Source organism: Neofelis nebulosa, chromosome 4 (assembly GCF_028018385.1).
Source record: "Neofelis nebulosa isolate mNeoNeb1 chromosome 4, mNeoNeb1.pri, whole genome shotgun sequence".
NCBI classification, from domain to species: Eukaryota; Metazoa; Chordata; class Mammalia; order Carnivora; family Felidae; genus Neofelis; species Neofelis nebulosa.
In genome coordinates this window covers 56,478,662-56,499,539 of record NC_080785.1, presented here as the reverse complement: position 1 = coordinate 56,499,539, position 20,878 = coordinate 56,478,662, and the positions used below count along the sequence as shown (strand labels likewise).

Here is a 20,878-nt window from a genome sequence, read left to right as displayed (position 1 = left end):
TTTCTTGTCTTTGCTTTCTTAAAATGGAGGGGGAACAATAGGGTATTTGGCCTTTTCTTTATAAATATCTTCCCCATTTCAGTTTTGTCTATAGTAAGGGGTGCTCCCAATGTGCAGTTTAGCCTAACTCTTATTACCTGTGTTGTTGTCCTAAGGCTTTCTAAGGCTTAAAAGGCATGCTGAGACTTGTGTTGTTTTTATAACTAGTTTGGAACCTCATTTGAGGTAGAAGTATTTATGGAATCAGGTGTGGTCTTTTTATAGGTATAAAATCTGTATTTTATTTGATTAGTTGACATCCTTCCACTTGAAAAGAATGTTCTAAGTGTTGCTGACTTCAATGGTTGTAAATAATTCATTGTTCAAAGCTAAATTTATATTTCCTAATGATAAATATTGACCTGTAGATCTGTTGGGTTTGTGAACAGATACGTATTTTTGCCTATTTCTCTTTACATTAGATTGGCTAGGGCTTCTTTGGGGGGTCTTTAAATCATGAGATGATAGAATTAATGGTAAGCACTAAGGGATCTCAAAAAGCTACTTCCAAAAGCTTTTGAGGTATTAAGTCCTGACACAGGAGAAACAGGTAATGAAACTCAACTGTAATGCTTCAGTTCAATGGGAGATAGAACAGGATAGTTGAATAAAACCTCTGGCATTTGGTTGCATAGGTTCAAATCCTGGCCTTAGCACTTGCCAGCTATGTGGCCTTGGGCAAGTTATTTAATCTCTCAGTACCTCGGTTTCCTCATTTATAAAATATGGATATTCATAGTATCTACCTCATACAGTTATGATGATTGATTGAGAAAATACATACCAAATGTGTAGGCATCATAGTGTTATTGTATTTTTCACTTCTAGCGTATTACTGACAGGGAAAAAAAATGGATTTACTACTATCAAAAAACCTGATAGCCTTACTTACAATCATTTTACCATCAGAAAAAGAGAAAGCAAGCCAAATTTTATTTGACACCAGCTATGTTCCAGAAACTCTTAAATGTTTTAGCACATATGGCATATGCTGGAATACAGTGCCTAGAGTACACAATACTGACTTGTTGGAAAGTAATTTTGGACATTTTGCTGATTGAAGATCAGATAATGACTAAGACTAGTCATATATATATACTATACCTAGTGTGTTATAGGAAGATACTCTAGAATCAAGAATGTAATATTCCATAATAAATTATCTTTCTACATTTTTACTTTATATTGTATCTAAAAATTCTTTGTGTGTTCCATACCGTGTTTAAATAAAGAAATAATTAGAATATGTAAAGTTTATCTTAATTTTTTTTAGTATAACAATAAAAAAAAAACAGGTAATGCCGTCCAGTTCAAGAATGCTATAGTTATTATCATTGCTGATGTATGTTCACAATATGTTAGGCTCATGAGTGGGGCTGTGTTTTCAAAGGGACAATTTGTAGTGCAGATTGTGATTTCTGTAGGATGCCCTTTTGGGCATCTTGGACCCTCAACTCTTTGGGACACCTTCCCAATGCAAGGGCTTACAGAGTAGTGCTGTCATGCTGGGGTTGTGCCCACCCTTGCTCTTGTCATATTCCTCCATGGGAACTTTCTTCTCACATAACTGTATGATTAATGCACAGCCCTCTATCTGTTATGCTTCTTTTTCCTTAGTTGCCTGAAACATGTAACCTGGGTGTCAGGGCTCTGGCTGAGGTGTAAGCCAACAATTCTTTGGCTTTTCACTTACTAAAAATAAGTCATTTTTCAGAGACAGGCTCCATATGATTTTAATCCACAAGAGATCTAAGTGGTTTGAGTAAGTGGGAGGAAACATTCAATAGCTAATAAAAGGAAATCAGAATGCCTCAGGTTGAGAACTGCTAAGAAGTGCTATCTCTATTTGCTGTTGAAAATGAAATTGGCTATAATGTTATGCTTTTATTGCTTGTATTTTTGACCTATCTCCTTCAGATTGCATGCTTCTTGGCCACAGGGGTTTTACATCAGCCTCTTTGCCTCTTTAGCCTCTCACAATGCCCAGTGGTTATAGGATCTCAGGAGTAATATGAAGTATCAGGGAAAATCTTGCCTAAGTGGGTCCTAAAGAGGAGATAGACTTTTTATCATTAATCAGTTTAGATAGAGAGTTTTGGAAATATTTCTAAATCATGTTGTGCATTACCTTTTTAAGTAGTCTGCTCTTCACTGAAATTACAACTTACTTAGTGGTTCAAAATGACCATTTTTGATGTTGATTATTATACAGTACTGTAGCATTGGTAATGGTTCCAAGATATTGGGCTTACATTCTTCATTTTGTATCTAAGTATAGATCTTTGTGAAGTAAGAAACAAAAGTCATTTGATCCATACTATTTATAAGAATTAAATACCTGTGAGTGAGGGAGAAGGTAAATGCCTTCTGACTTAGAGCAGAATCATAAATCAGAGAACAATCTTTTTGATAACAATGTTTGTTTTGTTTTCTTTTGTCTTGTTTCTGATAACCGTATATTAATTCTCCTTTTTCTCTAGGATATTTCCTGGTTTGATGATAAGGAAAACAGCACAGGAGCCTTGACAACAATATTAGCCATGGATATAGCACAAATCCAAGGAGTATGTACATTGTTTTTATTTTTAAATGGAGTGTGTATTCTGTGTGTATGTGTAGACACATACATACCTGTACACACACATGTGTCAGTGCATATTTGTGAGCAATACTAAGATTACCCACATCTTTAAGGGGACCAGGCAAGTCTCAAGACTAACTGGGAGCTCTCAATAAAGGAAAGAGGGAAACCTTTCAGTTCTGGATATTTTTAACAAAACAAAACAAAAAAAAGATTTCATTGAATCACTACATTGTATACCTGAAACTAATAATAACATTGTATGTCAACTATATATATTCATATAAAAAATAGGGAAAAAAGGGGAAAAAAAGATTTAGCAATTGTAATAGGATAACCAGAGGACTAAAGAAGATACTACAAATGAGTTAGAGAAAAGAGCTCCGAATTAAATAGTAAGACTAGAAAAAGTAACAAAATGAAAACACACACACACAATTTAGAAGTTTTAATAAAAGAAGAAAGTGTAATTTTTCCTTCTAAGGGTAGATTTGTGTTACCAAATAATAGAACAAGTTGGTTACAGTTGTTAATATTCATGTGCATCCATAATGGTTTGCAAAACTAATGTTTTGATGTAGAAAGGGTTCAAGAGGAAAAGTGGCATCATCTTTTTTTTTTTCTGAACTCTTTTTCATTATTTGGAAGACAATGCCCTAAATTTATTAGATAGAATTTAAATTTTAAAATAGGCGCGCCTGGGTGGCTCAGTCGGTTAATCACCTGGGTGGCTCAGGTCATGATCTCCTGGTTCGTGGGTTCGAGCCCTGCATGGGGCCCTGTGTGACAGCGCAGAGCCTGGAGTCTGCTTCAGATTCTATGTCTCCCTCTCTCTCTGCCCCTCCCCTGCTCGTTCTCTGTCGTTCTCTGTCTCTCAAAAATAAATAAACGTTAAAAAAAAATTTAATTTTTTTAAATAAGGCTAAGGAATCAATTTTACTCGCGTAAGTGGAAAAAATCATGAATAATATTCACTTAATAGTTAAGTAAGAAGCGTAGCATTAATCTTACATAGCATAATAGAATCACAATTTCTATGTTTAGGAATTATAGGGTTCACATACTAGGCAGAAATATCCCTATAATTCCAGTTGAATCCCCATTCCACAAAATTTGCCATTTTTTTTTCTTTTTCTTTACTGTGCTCTTTTTTTCTTACTATCTATCATTCAACATTTTTACAATCCCAGTGAAATTCTGCTAGCAGCCATATTTTATATATATTATATCATCTCTTTTAGCAAGTATTTGCTTCAGCCAAAAGAACAAATTAGAACTGAAAGACCAACATTACTTTCCTTACATTCATTAGTTGTTTTTAACAAATAGTGTTGTCTTTCATTGAGAAAAATTAATGAAAACATTTGTCAGCCTGATTGCTTACAAGCATCTGACTAATTCTGTTTGATCACTGGAAACTTTCTTGTTCCAATTTGTAAATGTTGGTCTCATAATAATTTCTGGGCAAGTAAGACCATTTGCATTGAATAAAAAGTAGTAGCTAAAGAATAAATGATTGAATTACTGATGGCAGATTTTAAAGCTGTTGAATTTAGAAAGCAGAATAAGAAAAGAAGTTTTTTAAGAGTAAGTCTATGTCTACTACCATGTAATTAATTTACACAAACACTTGCTTTGCAGTATAAAGGTAGGTTCATATCTAACTTGAATGGATACTCTTTCTGCAGAAGGAAGAATTATTTACCAATCCTGTTTATCTACTATGTATTTTCTCACAAACACACACTAGACTAGAGATGAATTAGGAAATAATTATTTGGGGTCATATTTCCTATTGTATCAATTTAAGGCATATTCCATTTCAGTTTCTTCATCATGTAATTTCAGTTAAATTTTATTTTATCATACATATTAGCATAAGTGTTCACAAACTAGCTCCTTAATAATAGTAAATATTATTTTGTAACCTTTACTAATGGCCAAAAATATATACACCCTTAGCCATTTTTAGAAACTCTGGTACTTTGAGAGTCATGAGAAAAACATGTTAGTAAAATAAAGTCATGGAACAACATGATTCCTGAAATAGTTTACTGAATACAACCAATTTAACTGATATTATTTCAGCCCAAGGTTATGGCTTATTGCCATACATCTGTCAACAGACTATTTTCTGTGTAACATATAGTGTTATTAAAGGTACAAAGCCGTTTTAGATTCCTTGGGAATCTAGGTTCCACAAAATTACAAGGTATTATTTCTGTATATTTTAGCAACCCCTTTTCATCACCCAAAAGTGTTAACTCATTTTTGTCCACAAGAAAGTGTGTTATTCATGCCACAATGTGCACTTGATACATCACTGACAGATACAATGTTAGTTCCAAGAATTCTTCTCATCAGAACTATAATTATATAGCCCCAAGAAATCATAAAAACTTCATTTATTAATTCCAAGAACCAGATGAATTGATTAGGTAGAACTAGAATATCATTACCTGGACAGGGATGACCTCATTTCCTGATTTAACTTTTTGACATAGGAAGTATATAAAAACAGTTTGATATTTTTTGTGATTCAAAAAAATGTTAGCAATCATCAAAATGACTTTACCATAGTATAACATTCGCAAGTAATTGTTGTTTTGCCTTACCATTCTAGGTTGAATTCATTAAGAAACATTACCAAGTCGACAGCAAAAGCTAATATCCAAAGCCAGAGTGGTTAAAGGTAGTTCTTGTAAAGGAAAATTTCAGTCTCAACCCTGAACTCAAAATATTTCAGTGAAACCTTATCACTGCTAAACCCTCAAACTGTTGTGTGGTAAGACAAGTCAAGATATTCAGCTTCCATATTTCACAAAAATAGAAATAAAAATAGTTAAATCTATAAGAGTAAATGAACTTCACCATTGACCATACTGGTCCAATAAAGTGTGATGTTATTTTCCACAAAATACCTGCTGATAAACAATACAGGAAATAAACTTAGGCTTTAAACATCTTACATTTTCACAGTTTGTAAATTTGTCCAACTAAGCTTTTTTTCCTACTCTATAAATCTTACCACCATCAGTTGTAATATATCTTAGTAGATTCCACTTCAGTTTATACTGACTTCATTTTTTCTTAACTTCTTTGAAAATATTATCACCTGTAGTTGCTCCACACAGACCATTCATAGTAACAAATTTTTTAGTCACTTCAAACTCAGAATTGGCTCCTGATTTACCAGTACCAGTACCAGTAACATATGTCAACTCATCAAGAGCCAGGGAAAACTATTCAAAAAAGCTACCTGGTTTTTTATTGCTGTTGGTGTTGCTGCAATGTTGTCCACTTTTTGAGCAACTGTTCTTACCAAAAGGTTAATCATCATCTGATAATAGGTTTAAGCTCACTAAACACATTTCTTCCTCTGCTGCAATTAAACATGATTTAATTAACTCATTATCCATAACTGATTTTCTTTGCTTAACTAATGAATGAGCCACTCAGAAACTTACTTTGGTGTCAGCTTCATTTTCACTTTAATAGTTTATCGAGAAAAAGGGAAATAACAGATTACCAAATACAGTCTTGAAGCTGAAGCCAGAAAAAATTTTTTTAGGAATAAGGCAGAGCCTTTAGGGAGGTAGGGCTTTTTATTGTTGTTATTTGTAATGATGATACTAATTTGGGGGTACTTTAGTAAAAACTGGTATAATCTTCTAGAGAAGAAATTTGACAATATCTATCAAGAATGTAACAATGTATACCCTTTAACATATACCTCTAGTCTAGGTTTTCAACATTAGGAAATAAAAAATGAGCATAAAAATTATGCACAAAGGTGCTCATTACGTCTCTGTTTTAGTAAAGTTGGAAGCAATCTAAATATTTTTTGAAGACTATTCAGTGACCTAGGAAAAAGCTTATAGTATAATGTAAAGGGATAAAAGCAGGATACAAAGCTACATATACACAATAATCCAATCTGAATATGTTTGTGTATTTGTTTGAAAGGATGTAAATTTTAACATAATCCAAACCTTTTCCAATGGTCATATTTTCATGATCATAATAAAATAAATCTTTTAAAATATGAATTGATATCTTTGTTGATTATGCCTGTTTTTCTAGGTAAATGGGGTTCTCATTTTTTCATCCTAGCACTAAAGGAATTTAACATTTCAGTTTATTACTTATCATGTGTCCCACTGAAAGTTGCTTCATAAGACATTTAGTTCTTGTAAAATAGTTATAAAGATATTTCTACTTAGAGATTTTCTTTTAGAATTTCTTTAAGTTACCTTTTACCATGATGTTTCCAACTCCTTTTCTATCTTGATAATGCTGCTTTAGACTTTTTCTCAAGGAAATCAAATTATAAAATGCTCAAAATGGAATACAAGATACAACATCCAAAGCATACCTCTTAATATATAGTATCAATCATTCAATTCAGCACTACTGTGGTATAGTGACCAAGAGTGCCAGCCCCTCCATCATTGTAGGAGAAAGGGGAATGTTGGGTTTTGGAGTCCACATATTGTGAGTTACGCTTCCTTGTGTGGTGGCAGCCTGGTGTGGGAAAGCCACACCAGAGCAGAATGAGAAGGGTATCCCTACAGGAGATAAATAGGGGCTGTGATGTCAGATTGGTTATCTACAGAGAGCTTGATCACATAAATCTATTAAAAATGGGAGCCAGGTTTATCACTGTTGCAGATGGGGGTACCAAATATAAGAAGGCACAAAACTGAAAATAACACTGTGGTGTTGGATTGGTATTGGAGATACTGATGTGAATTCATGGACTTCAAGATACATAAACAGAGAAATACAGATTTCAGTTTGTGCATACATCTGTACACACACACACACACACACACACACACACACACTCCCCAGTTCTGTCCACTGATACTCCATTAATAATTAGCACAACTAACACCATATATTTACTTCTAAATAACTTTGTCCACCGAAAGAAACTAGGACATCTTGAAGAAATGTTAGATTCCAGGGATAGAGTCTGGAGAACCTTTTTGTGTCAGAAAGTAAGGACATATTCAGAAAATGACAGGGACATGTCAAAGGACAACAATATCCAACATAAAGTAAACAAAGCATAATCACTCCTTCGTAGAGGACAGTTTTTAAAGTATGGGTATTATTTAATTTCTAAGTACAAGCTCAAAATAAACATGTAAGTATAAATCCTAAAAAAGAAAGTCTGTCTTGTTTTGTAAGAAACTATAATAGAAATTCTTGTAAATATAAAATTAATTGACTTTTTCCCCCCAAATCTGTCTGATTATAGGTAACAGGTTCAAGGATTGGTGTCTTAACACAAAATGCAACTAACATGGGACTGTCAGTTATCATTTCCTTCATATATGGATGGGAGATGACACTCTTGATTCTGAGTATTGCTCCAATACTTGCTCTGACAGGAGTGATTGAAGCCACAGCTATGACTGGATTTGCCAATAAGGATAAGCAAGAACTTAAGCGTGCTGGGAAGGTAAAATAAAGACTTGTTACCATCATAACATTTTAAGAGGAAAACAATGAGAGTTCCCATTTTTACAGTATGTTAACTTTCTTTCTTAGGAATCTGTAAAGTACATTCATTGAAATGCATACAGACTAGTTTAGGATGGGGTGTAGATATGCTATAGTAGTAGGATTCATGATTTAGAGCGTAGTCCCTAGAGTCAAATTGGCTGAATTAGAATTCAGATTCTATCACTAACAAATGTATGATATGAGCAAGTTATGTCAACCTTTCTGAACTTCAATTTATTCCTCTGTAAAGTGGTAATAATAATAATACCATTTTCAGATTTTTGTAAGTAGTACATATAACATTTAGCATTATTCTATGTAAGACATTTTAGGATAGTGTCTGGAAGACAGTAAGCACTCAGTGGTGTCAGCCATATTACCATATCATGGGGGAATTTGCTAACATCATGATTCCCCATTCTCTGATTGTTGGGTAATTAAATTTTCTTAAATAATTTTAGTTATTTTATTTTTCAAAATGAGGAGGAAATATAACAGTTACTGAAAATAAGGCAATTTGCTACTATTGATAGTGCCTAAAATAAGGCTTTAGAAACAAGGACCATCTTTATACCAATCAAAATGAACAATAATTTAAATACTGGGAAAATGCTTTGTCATATTTAAGCTTCTCAGGATCAATCATTATTTATAAAAATAAATCATTCTATTGGAGATTTAGGGAAACATTAGTATTATCATATCATAACATGTAAGAATTAAAAGAAATATCATTTAATCCAACCACTTACCTAAAGAAGGAATCCCTTGTCTGTCTTTTACCTGTCCTTTCCTTCCAGTGGTAGGCAGTGCATTACTTTCTCAAGCTGCCTACCTTTGAATATCCTTTGGCTCGTAGGCAGTTTGGGGTTGTTTTGGGGGGTTTTTTGGAGGAGGTTGTTTGTTTACTTATTTGTTTTTGGTGGCCTTCTACATTGCTTGGCTTTCATCTCAGTAGAGGTCCAAAGCATGTTTCTTGTGGCAGCTTTTAGGAAGCCACATCGTTAAATGCCAAGTCTCCTCTTAGTCACCCATCCCCAGGTCTTTAAGCTATTCTTCTCATGATATAGTTTCAAAGAGCTTTATCACTTGGGTGAACATCCTCTGATTATAGAAATGATTTTAATACCAGTTATGGTCTATATCATAGTGACTATCACCATTGGCACACTATAAATAGCATGAATATTCATGAATAGGGATGCCAAGCACATGACTCATCAAAATTCGGCTTGTGTGACCCTTGGACCTTTCTACCTTTCTTGACTTAAATGAGGACACTTGGGATGTCTGGGCAGTAGAGACTGAATTATTTAGCATATGTTTCCCTCAGAGACAGTGAAAAGTTGTTTGGCCCTCCCTGTGGTGAAAATTATCACAAATTCCAAAATTAATGGGGCCCTAATTGATTGTATTTTACTCATCTTAATTTTTATGTCATGAGCTTTAATTGTATATGTATCCTTAATTTTTCCTTTTCATATTATTAGAATAACTTCAGACTACACAGTCAGTAACTCTAATCAAACAGTCTGTGTCTTCCTCAGTAGCTTTTAATCTATTTACCAAATACCAAATAAAGCACATTGGTCCTTCTTCAGCTGCATATGTAGATTTGGACAAATCATCAAATGTTTTACTTTTCAGACTTAAAGATTTTTTTGTTCATTTTTTTTTCCTCAAGGTTTCAGCCCTTTCACCTATTTTTCTTGCATACTATATAGTATTTTATAAATGGAGGTTTCTTTGAGTTTACTTTGAAATTAATGAGAATTTAGAACAACTCAAAGTCAAAATTGAGAGCAGAATCTGGATGTCCTGCCCACCTCCAGAAATCTGATTCTCTCCTGTAACCCAAGCTATTCTTTAAATAACACTGGGCGTCCATCCAGGTCTTCCTCTGTCCCTCAATCCACTCTGCCATTCTAGAAACAATGTGAAAGCAGGAAGTTTCTCTTTCAAGTCAACATGTGTTCTCATGTCCAACAAGCTATTCTAAGCCAAAAGTCTCTTCCATTTTGGATCCCATGTGATTAAAAGAAGGAATCTTCTTTTCAAAAATTATATAAATATGGAAAATCATTAATTATATATGAATTAAATATCTTTTTAAGTTCACAAACATCAAAATGAGAAATGGCTGTATCTTATGCAGCATTTAATAGTCATACCCATATTACTTTACTGCAGTGTTTCTGAGTTTTTTGGGGGGTTGCTATTCGCATTTCTGTGCTAGAGTCAGACAATTTCTCAAATAATTACAAGTAAGTATTTGATTCTTTTTACTGTCTTCTTGAATTATCTCATAATTCCTTTGCACAATTGCAAATGACATAATGCTAATGTTTGATCTCTCTGACTATGGAACCAGTTTTAAAAAATTGTTTTTAACATTTATTATTTCTGAGAGAGAGACAGAAACACAGAGACAGAGTGTGAGCAGGGGAGGGGCAAAGAGAGAAGGAGACACAGGCTCCAGGTTCTGAGCTATCAGCACAGAGCTCGATGCATGGCCCAAACCCACGAACTGCGAGATCATGACCTGAGCCAAAGTCAGACGCTTAACCGACTAGGCCACACAGGCACCCTTGGAACCAGTTTAAATAGAAATTCAGTGAAGACCTGAAGGGGACTGAATTTAGATCAACCGACTAAATCTTTTTAAAAATTTTCCTTGAGCCTGTTATCCTAAAATGTTATTTTCCTGTAATGTTTTTGGGAAAGAAAAAAAGAAGCTAAGAAAACTTGTCAGGAAAACTTAATTGACTTAATGCTTTATTTAATATGCCCCCAGTATAAGTGACTGGAATTCACAGACAGAGAAGTTAACCATTACTAATTTTATTTCTCTATCTTATTGTCCTATTTTATAAGGTAGCAACTGAAGCTGTGGGAAATATTCGGACTATAGTGTCATTAACAAGAGAAAAAGCCTTTGAGCGAACATACGAGGAGATGCTTCAGACACAACACAGGTGATTGTAGATTCATACTGAGTCCATTCACTAACTATAGTTGTCCCTGTGAAGGCAGCCTTCCTGGATGACTGCAGTGGTTTGCCTGCCAATTCATTTGCTCTGGAATCTTTCCTAATAATGGCATATCAGAATTTCTCATATGACTTCATCAAGAGGAGAACTGAGAACAAGCACAAGTAGAAAATTTTAGGTCCTCCCACATTGCTATGAACTATGCACATTTTTATTATTTTCCTGAAACAAAATTGAGGAAATAACATATTCAACAAAGAAAATAAGATTGCTCAGCCCTTTATACTGAATCTCCAAAATAGTTCATATTTGAAAATGAATGTATACATAACAAATGTGATCACTCCTTTTAATCTTAAACTAGTCCTCCTTATCACATTTACTTAATGATACTATTTGTATTACTTTATCAGAGAGATAGCTTTGTACTATTTTATTTTACACTCATGCTTGTGATTGATACCACCTTTTAATTTCCACTATTTATTGTGCTAGTGAAAGATTACAATAGAAAATATTTCTAAATGCTTCAAAACCAAATCTCTTCAAGTCTCATTAGCTGTTCATTCACAGACTTGTCCTCTCATTTGAAAGTATACAGAGGCAACTGTTACAATGAGCTATAGAGTGTATAGCTATAGAGAGAATCATTATGTTTTCTGTTTTCTCTATAATAATTATTATTTTAAAAAACTCACTTTCTCTCTCATTCTTAGAAAAATGTATAACATGGCTTAATGATATATAACATGGCCTTAAATGATAATATGGCTAATCTTCTGTATTCATTACTCTACATTTATTTAAATTACCTTGCTATACCTCATGTCCCATTATTTAGTAAATTTTATGCTTTTCAGAAATACTTTGAAGAAAGCACAGATCGTTGGAAGCTGTTATGCATTCAGCCATGCTTTTGTATATTTTGCCTATGCAGTGGGGTTTCGATTTGGAGTCTATTTAATTCAAGCTGGACGAATGACCCCAGAGGGCATGTTCATGTAAGTTGTGCAAATATTTAAACCCTGTAAATGGGTTATGTACTTAAATTAGCCAGAAAGATGCCTAGTTTATAGTGCATTCTCATCTAAATCACATGGTGGGAAAGACATGCTGGGAAAATTTTTAAATGTTTTTTGTTACTTAATATCTCTAAGTGCAGTCTACCTGGTAAAATACTGATATTGATATAGTACAGGCAGTCTAAGTTAAACACCCAAATAAATTTCTCCCTACTTCAGTTTACTGAATGTGGGAATGTAGGGGTAAAATATGCCTTCTTGTCATCCATTCCTTTGAGAATTTGTAAGCCTTCATGGAACTCCCAGGATGGAGATGGCATTATCAAATGTGATGTAAAGGTTGAGTTCTTTGCTAAGCAAATTGCTCCAGAAGAAATACACATAAATATTTCCCTTTAGAAAAATCACATTTGGAATTAATCATGGCATCCCATTGAGGCTGCCTCTTCCCAAAGCACTTGTTGGAGCTTCCATTTTGGAATTCTGTTCACACAGTTATGAGTTGCTTTACTTTCTAGGAACACCTAACTTCAACCTCTGAAATCAGAAAAATTAATTTTGAATGTTAATTCTGAACTTCTTAAGACTCTGTAAAATAACAAAACATTGCTAAGTTGTATCATAAATGCCACTGCCAGGGGCACCTGGGTGCCTCAGTCAGTTGAGTGTCAACTCTGATTTCGGCGCAGGTCATGATCCCAAGGTCATGGGATCAAGTCCTGCATCGGGCTCCATGCTGAGCATGGGGCCTGCTGAAGATTCTCTCTCTCTTTCTCTCTCTCTCTCTCTCTCTCTCTCTCTCTCTCTCTCTCTCTCTCTCTCTCTTCCTCTGCCCCTCTCCCCTGCTTCCATACTCTCTCTCTCTGTCTCTCTAAAAAGAAAAAATAAAATAAAATTTTAAAAAGCAGCCAAAGTGAAAAAGCTTCCCTGAATACAGAGTATTCAGTAGTGATCCAGGAAGGATAAAACCTCAGAAGAGAGCTAAAATATAGCTGTAGTAATAACTACTCTAGATCGACCTTAGCAAAGCTTAAAAACCTACAACTGATAAAGCTGCTCCACAATAAACCTAATGGCTGCCAAAACAAATTCACTGTTCTTTAAAGAGGGACAGCAGTATGCAGACACTTACCAATATAATATTTATAACATCCACTTTGCAACACAAATTACTATAGACATTCACAGCAAAGGGAAAATGTGATCCATAAATAGAAAAAAAAACAGTTATAAAAATAGATCTATTAATGACAGAGATGATGAAAATAGGGGGCAAGCACATTAAATAAGTTACTATAAAAATGTTCAAGGATATAAAGGAAAACATAAATATAGTAAGAAAAAAATGGAGAAAAAAAGGAACTACAAAGAAAGGAAAAATAAATGTCACTGCTAAATATTTAGAGCTAGAGAAATCTATACAATATTTGACTCCAAATGTAATGTTATGTTTTTTTACAAGCCTCCCAAAATATACACATCAAAGCAAGGATCAGCCTCTTCAGAACACTGACTTGGGAGATGACACCTGTACAAAACATGCTGCCATTTGGCAAAATATGTTGGGAACTCCTCTTTGGGGGTAACCTCCCAAGACTCAGGCACATTCTTTTGAATTCCTCAGTGATGGCACATATTTGTATTTTGAGAATATATTCAATATGAGGAGATGACAAAAAATCATTTGAAGCCAAATAATTTCAGAATAAGTTACAATATTTGGTTTCCATTCATATGATTGTGTATGTATTTATTTATCAAATATTAACTGAGTTCCCAGGAAGCTTTTTTGCTTGGCACTCAGAAGAAAATAGTCCACAGTTCATCAACCCAGTATTCCTGAATCTTAACTGACTATAAGTCCACTTAGCAGTTTCCTGGAAGCAGATCTCCTGGTAAAATGGAATATCTATATTTAAAATTTCAATAGAAAGTGTAGGCTCCTTGTTCTGTGTTTTCCTACACTTTAAAACAGTGTACAGTATTGCCTGTATAAACATATAAACCACAGTATAACATTTAGTATTGGACTTCATTCTGATTACACAGACTAATTTACTTAGATTAACAAGAAACTAAATGTAGAATCACTTACAGTAATTTATTCAGCTTGCCAGCCTGTTAAATTAGCATTTTTCCGTTGGTTCTAATGTGATACAAGCAATCACAAGCTTAAAAGTTGGTTGTATTCCAGAAGTTTGTTTGCAAGCCAAGTGTTTGAACATATTTTCTTCGTTTTGCTCTGAACTTTCTGCAGCCATCTTTAAATTCACAGGGTCTCATTTCTTCAGGGTTACTGGTCCTTAGTATTAGTAGAGACAAGCCAGTTAAGTATATCCATACTAATGTAGGATGTCTGATGGTTTTACCAATTCTCACAGAAGAAATGTAATATTTGAAAAACATTGTAACCCTAATTGATTTCCAGTGGGTTTACCTGAAGGTACTATAACAAAGCAGTCAAGGGAGAACTACCTCATCTTTCCATCACCGAACTCACCACTACCATGTGGTCCACCATGCCAGCCATCTCCATGGAAGAAATAACTGTCCCTGCTTATGATGAGGTTCTGCAATCATCTCTTCACACTAGTTTTTCTGTCACTACTATTTTTTTTTTGTTTTTGCTTTATAATCATCTGTCTTGAGAAAAAGAAATCTCTCTCATGACCCTAAGTTCCCTTCTACCTACTTCTAGTGACTCTCTGGTCTCCTTTGCAGCAAAACAAATTCCAAAGAGTTGCCTATTTTTGTTCTCTACACCTTCTCATCTCCAGTATCTTTTAAATTCATTCCAGTCAAGCCTTGGTTCCCACCATGCCACTAGAAAGATTTATCAAAGTTACCACTGACCCCCATCTCACCCACCCAGACAGTCATCCAGTGGTCATTCTCCCATCTACCTAATTTGACCCCCTCAGCAGCATTTGACACTCTCCTTCCTGAAACATTTTCTTCTCTAGGCTTTTCTCCTTTTTCACTGACCCTTCCTCCTCTGCTCCTTGATTGGCTCCTATTTTTCTGCCAGGCCTCCACATGTTGGCGGGCTTTAGAGCTCTCAGCATTCTTCATCTACCCACTCTCATTACTGATTTCATCCAGTCTGATAGTATCACTTGTGTCCTGAGGACTCCCTTCTGTTTATTTCCAGCTCCCTGAACACCACATGCTTATCCAGCTATCTGTTGGACATCCCACTTAGATGTCTAATAATATCTTATTATGTCTAAAACAGAACTCTAGGTTTTTTCTTCTCAAGAGTTCTCTTCCCCAAGATTTCCCTATGTTAAGTAAATAGCACCACCATTGCATTTGCTCAGCCCAAATATTGGGGTCATATTTGTTGCTTCTCTCGCTTTTACCTACCACATATGGCAGCAAGTCCTGAGAGCTCTAACTCCAAAATACTCCTCACCATGTCTGCCCATGTCACCCTCATCCTTACCTCCTAACCTCGTGACTGGTTCACTCCAACAACCTGCTCACTAATGTCCCTGTGTTTATTCTTGCTTCCCTGTAATCCATTATTGGCACAGTAGCTAGGCTTATCTTTTAAAACACAAATCTAATTCCATCAATTTATTGAAATATTGTAATGACTTCCCATTGAAATTTAAATAAGGCCAAATTCCTTACTTTAACCCGAAAGTCCTACAGATCAGGCCTCTGACTTCTTGTCTAACCTCAATCGCCATTCTTTTTTGTGAACTGTCAGCCCCATACTTGCCTTTTTTTTTCATGAAAATTCAAAAGTATTCTGGTTTAATTTTAAATTCAAATAACTGAACACTAACTATATCACACATCCACAACCATAAATACAGTTAGAAGATGTCCCTGCATTAATTTGCCAAAGTTTTTTTTTTTTTAATGTCTTTTTCTCTTTTCAAATTTTTATTTAAATTCTAATTAGTTAACATACAGTGCAATATTGGCTTCAGGAGTAGAATTCAGTGATTCATCACTTACATACAACACCCAGCCTTATCATAACAAGTGCCCTCCTTTGGGGCACCTGGGTAGCTCAGTCGGTTAAGCGTCAGACTTCAGCTCAGGTCATGATCTCGCGGTCCGTGAGTTCGAGCCACATGTTGGGATCTGTGCTGATGGCTTGGAGTCTGGAGCCTATTTCAGATTCTGTGTCTCCCTCTCTCTGTGACCCTCCCCCATTCATGCTCTGTCTCTGTCTCAAAAATAAATAAACGTAAAAAAAAAAAAAAAAAACCCACAAGTGCCCTCCATCCATCTAGCCCATTATCCATCTAGCCCATCCCCCACCTCCCTACTGCGATCAACCCTCAGTTTGTTCTTTAAGAATTCTTAACAATCTTTAAGATTCTCTTGTGGTTTCTTTCCCTCTCTCTTTTTTCTTTTTTCTCCCCCCCCCCGCATATGTTCATCTGTTTTGTTTCTCAAATTCCACATATGAATGAAATCATATAGTATTTGTCTTTCTCTGATTGACTTATTTTGCTTAGCACAATATATTCCAGTTCCATCCACATCGTTGCAAATGGCACACACTTGCCATTTCTGCCCCTAGAACTCCCATCTCAGTGTGTGTACTTGGTTTTCCCTCTTCCTGAAATGTTCATTCCCCAGGTCTTTGCCAGGCTGCCTCTTTGTCACCACCCTGCCCTCTGCTGGTAAGTCCACTCCCTGGAGAGACTTTTGTTAAGTAGTCTCTTTACCCATCTGCCTTATCACTCTATATCCCATTACCATGTTTTATTTAGTGATAGCACTTATCACTACATGAATTGATCTTTTCTGTTGCTGTATTGAGTGCACAGACTGTAAGCTCTGTGGGGCAGGGCTTAGCCTGTTTTGGTCATTAATATTTCCCTAGAGCCAAAAACAAGAGCTTGGCATGTCGTAGGCATGCAGTAAATATTTATTGAATAAATAAATGAATCAAAAATAAAGAGGGGGTGCCTGGGTGGTTCAGTCAGTTAAGGGTCCAACTTCAGCTCAGGTCATGATCTCGTGGTTCATGGGTTCGAGCCCTGCGTTGGGCTCTGTGCTGACAGCTCAGAGCCTGGAGCCTGCTTCAGATTCTGTGTCTCCTTTATGCTCTGCCCCTCCCCCACTCATGCTCTGTCTCTCCCTCTCTCTCTCAAAAATAAATAAACATTAAAAAAATACAAATAAAAAAATAAAGAGGAAAATTTGGATTGGTGCATAATTAGGCAGTCCAGGTTTTCCTGGAAATGTGCTTCCAGAGTCAATATATTACTCCTGTTTTTCACAGATTTTTCTATTTTTCTTCCCTTCTACATTGATACATCTAATACCAGCTGCTTTGGCAGAAGGACTGGGTCTAAGTCAAGGACAACCTTTTATATAAAAATAGGATGGTTGTAATTGGGAGTCCACTTCTTTACTGAGATTTGTTTAGGTTAAAAATAAGCAAAGAATTTTCTTAGCTGAAGAATGATGCAGCCTCAAAATCATGTTAAATATAGTCATGCCTGCAATTGACATCATTCTGTTTCATACAATAATCACTATAACAGCAAATCTTGACTGAGTCCTTACTCAATATTAGTGATTTGTCATATATTAACTGCTTAATCCTCTCAACTACTATGTACAGTATGATTCCCAGTTTACAGATGGGGAACATTAAGCCTCAAGACAACAGTTAGCTAACATGCCCAAAATCACAATTCAAGATGCCACAGGCTTTACTTAGCAGACATTTTTTATTGTTATTCTCATTATGATCATTATTATTACTAATTCTGTAGGAAAAGTTCGTAGAATCTCCTATAAACTTTTTTTTTTATTCTTCTTTAGTTTTCCAACATGTGAATACCCAGAGCTGGGCTGTTTCCTAACGTAAATGGAACAAGTAACTTGCTTAATGTTATTTTATGACTCTGAAATAGAGGGGAATCAAAAGGCTCCAATACAAAAACTCCTCCTACTACTAACCTATCACACTTCCTGAATCTCTTTTCATTAAATTCATTAAAAACGGTCATTTCTGGAACCATGGAGACATTTTTAGCTGTCAGAACTTATGTTGGACTATTAACATAAGGGCAGTGGTTAATGAACAGTATCGAATTGGTATTCCTCTCTTCCTGAGGAAAGGAAGAAATAGGGAGCTATCTGAGCTAGGGTCACTGGTATCATTTTTCATTTCAGTTTCATTCAACCAGACTACAGGCAAAGTAGGGATATCCATACTTTTATAGTATGGACAAAGGAGAGCATCTGGGAAATATGGATACCGGTCAATGCAAAATGTGAATAGATGAGATTTGCCATCAACACCAAAGTCTCCAGCCTTCTTAAAGACCCATTGTGGCCCCCAACTACCATGAATATGTGACAAGTGTCCTTTAGACACACTGAATTATACCTGGCCTAGTAGACTCTATGCCTTTCAGAATCTAGGGTGACAGACAGCTTTCTATCTAATCAACTAACTGAATGGAAGAAGTTTACAAAGAAAACCTCCTCCTCCTAGAACCTCCTTAGGTGAAAAGAACTTTGTGTGTTCTGTAATCAGTGGTTTCCTAGCTCACCAGTCAAGAAGCTGGTTAAAAATGCAGATACCCGCATCTCCCCTCACAAACTTAACCCAGAGATTTGTAGATTTGATATAGGGCCAGGAAACTACATTTTAGGAAACATCCCAGATTATTCTGAGGCACAGAAGTTGAGGACCACACTTTAAGAAATACGAGCATAGGGACTAAATCCCAGGCTGCTCTCCTTACCTGCTTAAAACCATGGGGTTTTCTATTGGCCACTACCAGAAACTTTTCTAGAATTATATAAAAGTTAGTGAAGTCATATTTTAGTTTATTGTTTAAAAAATAAAGATATGTTATTCAGCCAATAAATGTGAATGTATCTTCATGATTTATAGCTACAGGAATGGGTGAGCTGTCTCTGTCAGAAATGACAGTGAGCCCTTTAAAGGAAAATGGATAATTGTTAACAGCAAAATCCTTTTGATGTGCTCATAATATTAGTCTATCAGCAAGGCTACTATAAGCGTTAGCTTTTTCCTCTTAAAAGAAGGCAACATACAATTCTTATGGTAGAAGCTGTCTTCCTCCATCTCGGTTACTGTAAACGTTTCTCTGAGATAAGCATTTTTTTTTCAACGTTTTTTTTTTTTTTTTTTTTATTTTTGGGACAGAGAGAGACAGAGCATGAACGGGGGAGGGGCAGAGAGAGAGGGAGACACAGAATCGGAAACAGGCTCCAGGCTCCGAGCCATCAGCCCAGAGCCTGACGCGGGGCTCGAACTCACGGACCGCGAGATCGTGACCTGGCTGAAGTCGGACGCTTAACCGACTGCGCCACCCAGGCGCCCGATAAGCATTTTTAAAAAGGTGAGAGCATTTTCATTCTGCTGCCTTGTAGCACTGTGTAGGCATTTGGAAAATCTCTTGTTTAGGTTTTCACACACATATGTGTAGTAAAATTCTCCCCTTCTGCCTGTTAACCATGGCAACACTTTAAATTTACTTCACTATAAATGTGTACATTTTGAGAAATACAAAATAAGTTTATTTTCTCCTGTCTGACTTTCCATTAGCACCTTTAGGTTTGTTTCTAGCTGACTTGCCCTTTGCAATATAGCTCAGAAACTTTTAGTGTCCAGCAGAGGGTTTCTGTAACTTTCCATACCTTCACTTCAGAACTTCCCTCTATATCTGTTTCCTCCTTCTTTGCTCTACATATTAGCAGGAAGCAGATGGGCATGGTAACTTTAAGTACAGTGATAATAAAAACCACAGCTTTGAAAACTTGCTGAGAAGCAGAGCCAGGTATTTTTTGTGTTGTGGCCTAATCCTCCAAAAGGCCAAATAAAGTTTTTGACAAGTAATCCTTTGAACTTTGAATATTAAATGTGACTATTGGCCAAAAGAGCAACATAGATGGGTTTTCAATGAATATTAGTAGTTAGTTGATATCTTGAAATACTAAGGGATAGAAGGAAGCAAGCCAGACCTCCACCACCATCTTTACTCAGGTAGACCAAATAGCCATGGAAGAACTGTGTGTGTCATCATTATAATTGGGTAGGAGAGCAGCCTTAATTAACCAAAACAAGGAAAACAGGAAAGTCTTCTCTCAGTGTTATTGCTGTGGCAGCCACCCAACTTGTACCAGGCTCCTCCCCAGGGATTATCCAGAAGAGAAGAAGACAAGATAAGGAGAGTAGATAGAGGGATCAACCACTGAAGGTATCTAAAGGAGACAAATCAAGGCAGGTTTGATATCTAGGACCCTCTGAAGATTCTGAAATGGGATACAAGTGGTAACGAGCCCCAATATGCAGGGAAAGACAGTTCGGGCCAGCTTTCCACTGGAACAAACACCAGGTAAGGGAAAGTACAGTGAATAAGGAGGTTCCAGTCCCAGCCCTACAGTTTTATAACTAAGTGATCCTGGACAAATTGTTTAATTTCTCTGAGCGAGAGTCTCCTCATTTGTTAAGAAGTGATAAGAGTTCCTGCCCTATTTATCTCCTAGGTGATGAAGTGGTAACAAGTATATGAAAACATTTTCTAAAACCCAGAGTGCCAAATGAATATAAGTTGTGTATTTTTCTATCTCCCATGTGTTGAAGAAGGGATTTAGGGTCAGAAGAAAAGGATCTTTGGAGTGTTATATGGATGTTAGGGGAAAAGAGTTATGAGTGTGGGTATAATGATAATGGCCACATCTGTGAGGAAAAATACTCTGCTTTCCAGTAAAAAAGA

The 20,878-nt window shown here is 35.8% G+C and overlaps 1 protein-coding gene across 1 annotated transcript in view; it reads left to right on the top strand.

The window, feature by feature from the left end:
• The window catches only part of ABCB5 (ATP binding cassette subfamily B member 5), a 139,424-nt gene that overhangs the window by 98,178 nt on the left and 20,368 nt on the right, over positions 1-20,878 (top strand). Inside the window, exons 20-23 of the mRNA XM_058724866.1 lie at positions 2,520-2,603; positions 7,887-8,090; positions 11,009-11,109; positions 11,985-12,125. Of these exons, the coding sequence (XP_058580849.1) occupies positions 2,520-2,603; positions 7,887-8,090; positions 11,009-11,109; positions 11,985-12,125 (530 nt within the window). The remainder of the gene's footprint in view (positions 1-2,519; positions 2,604-7,886; positions 8,091-11,008; positions 11,110-11,984; positions 12,126-20,878) is intronic.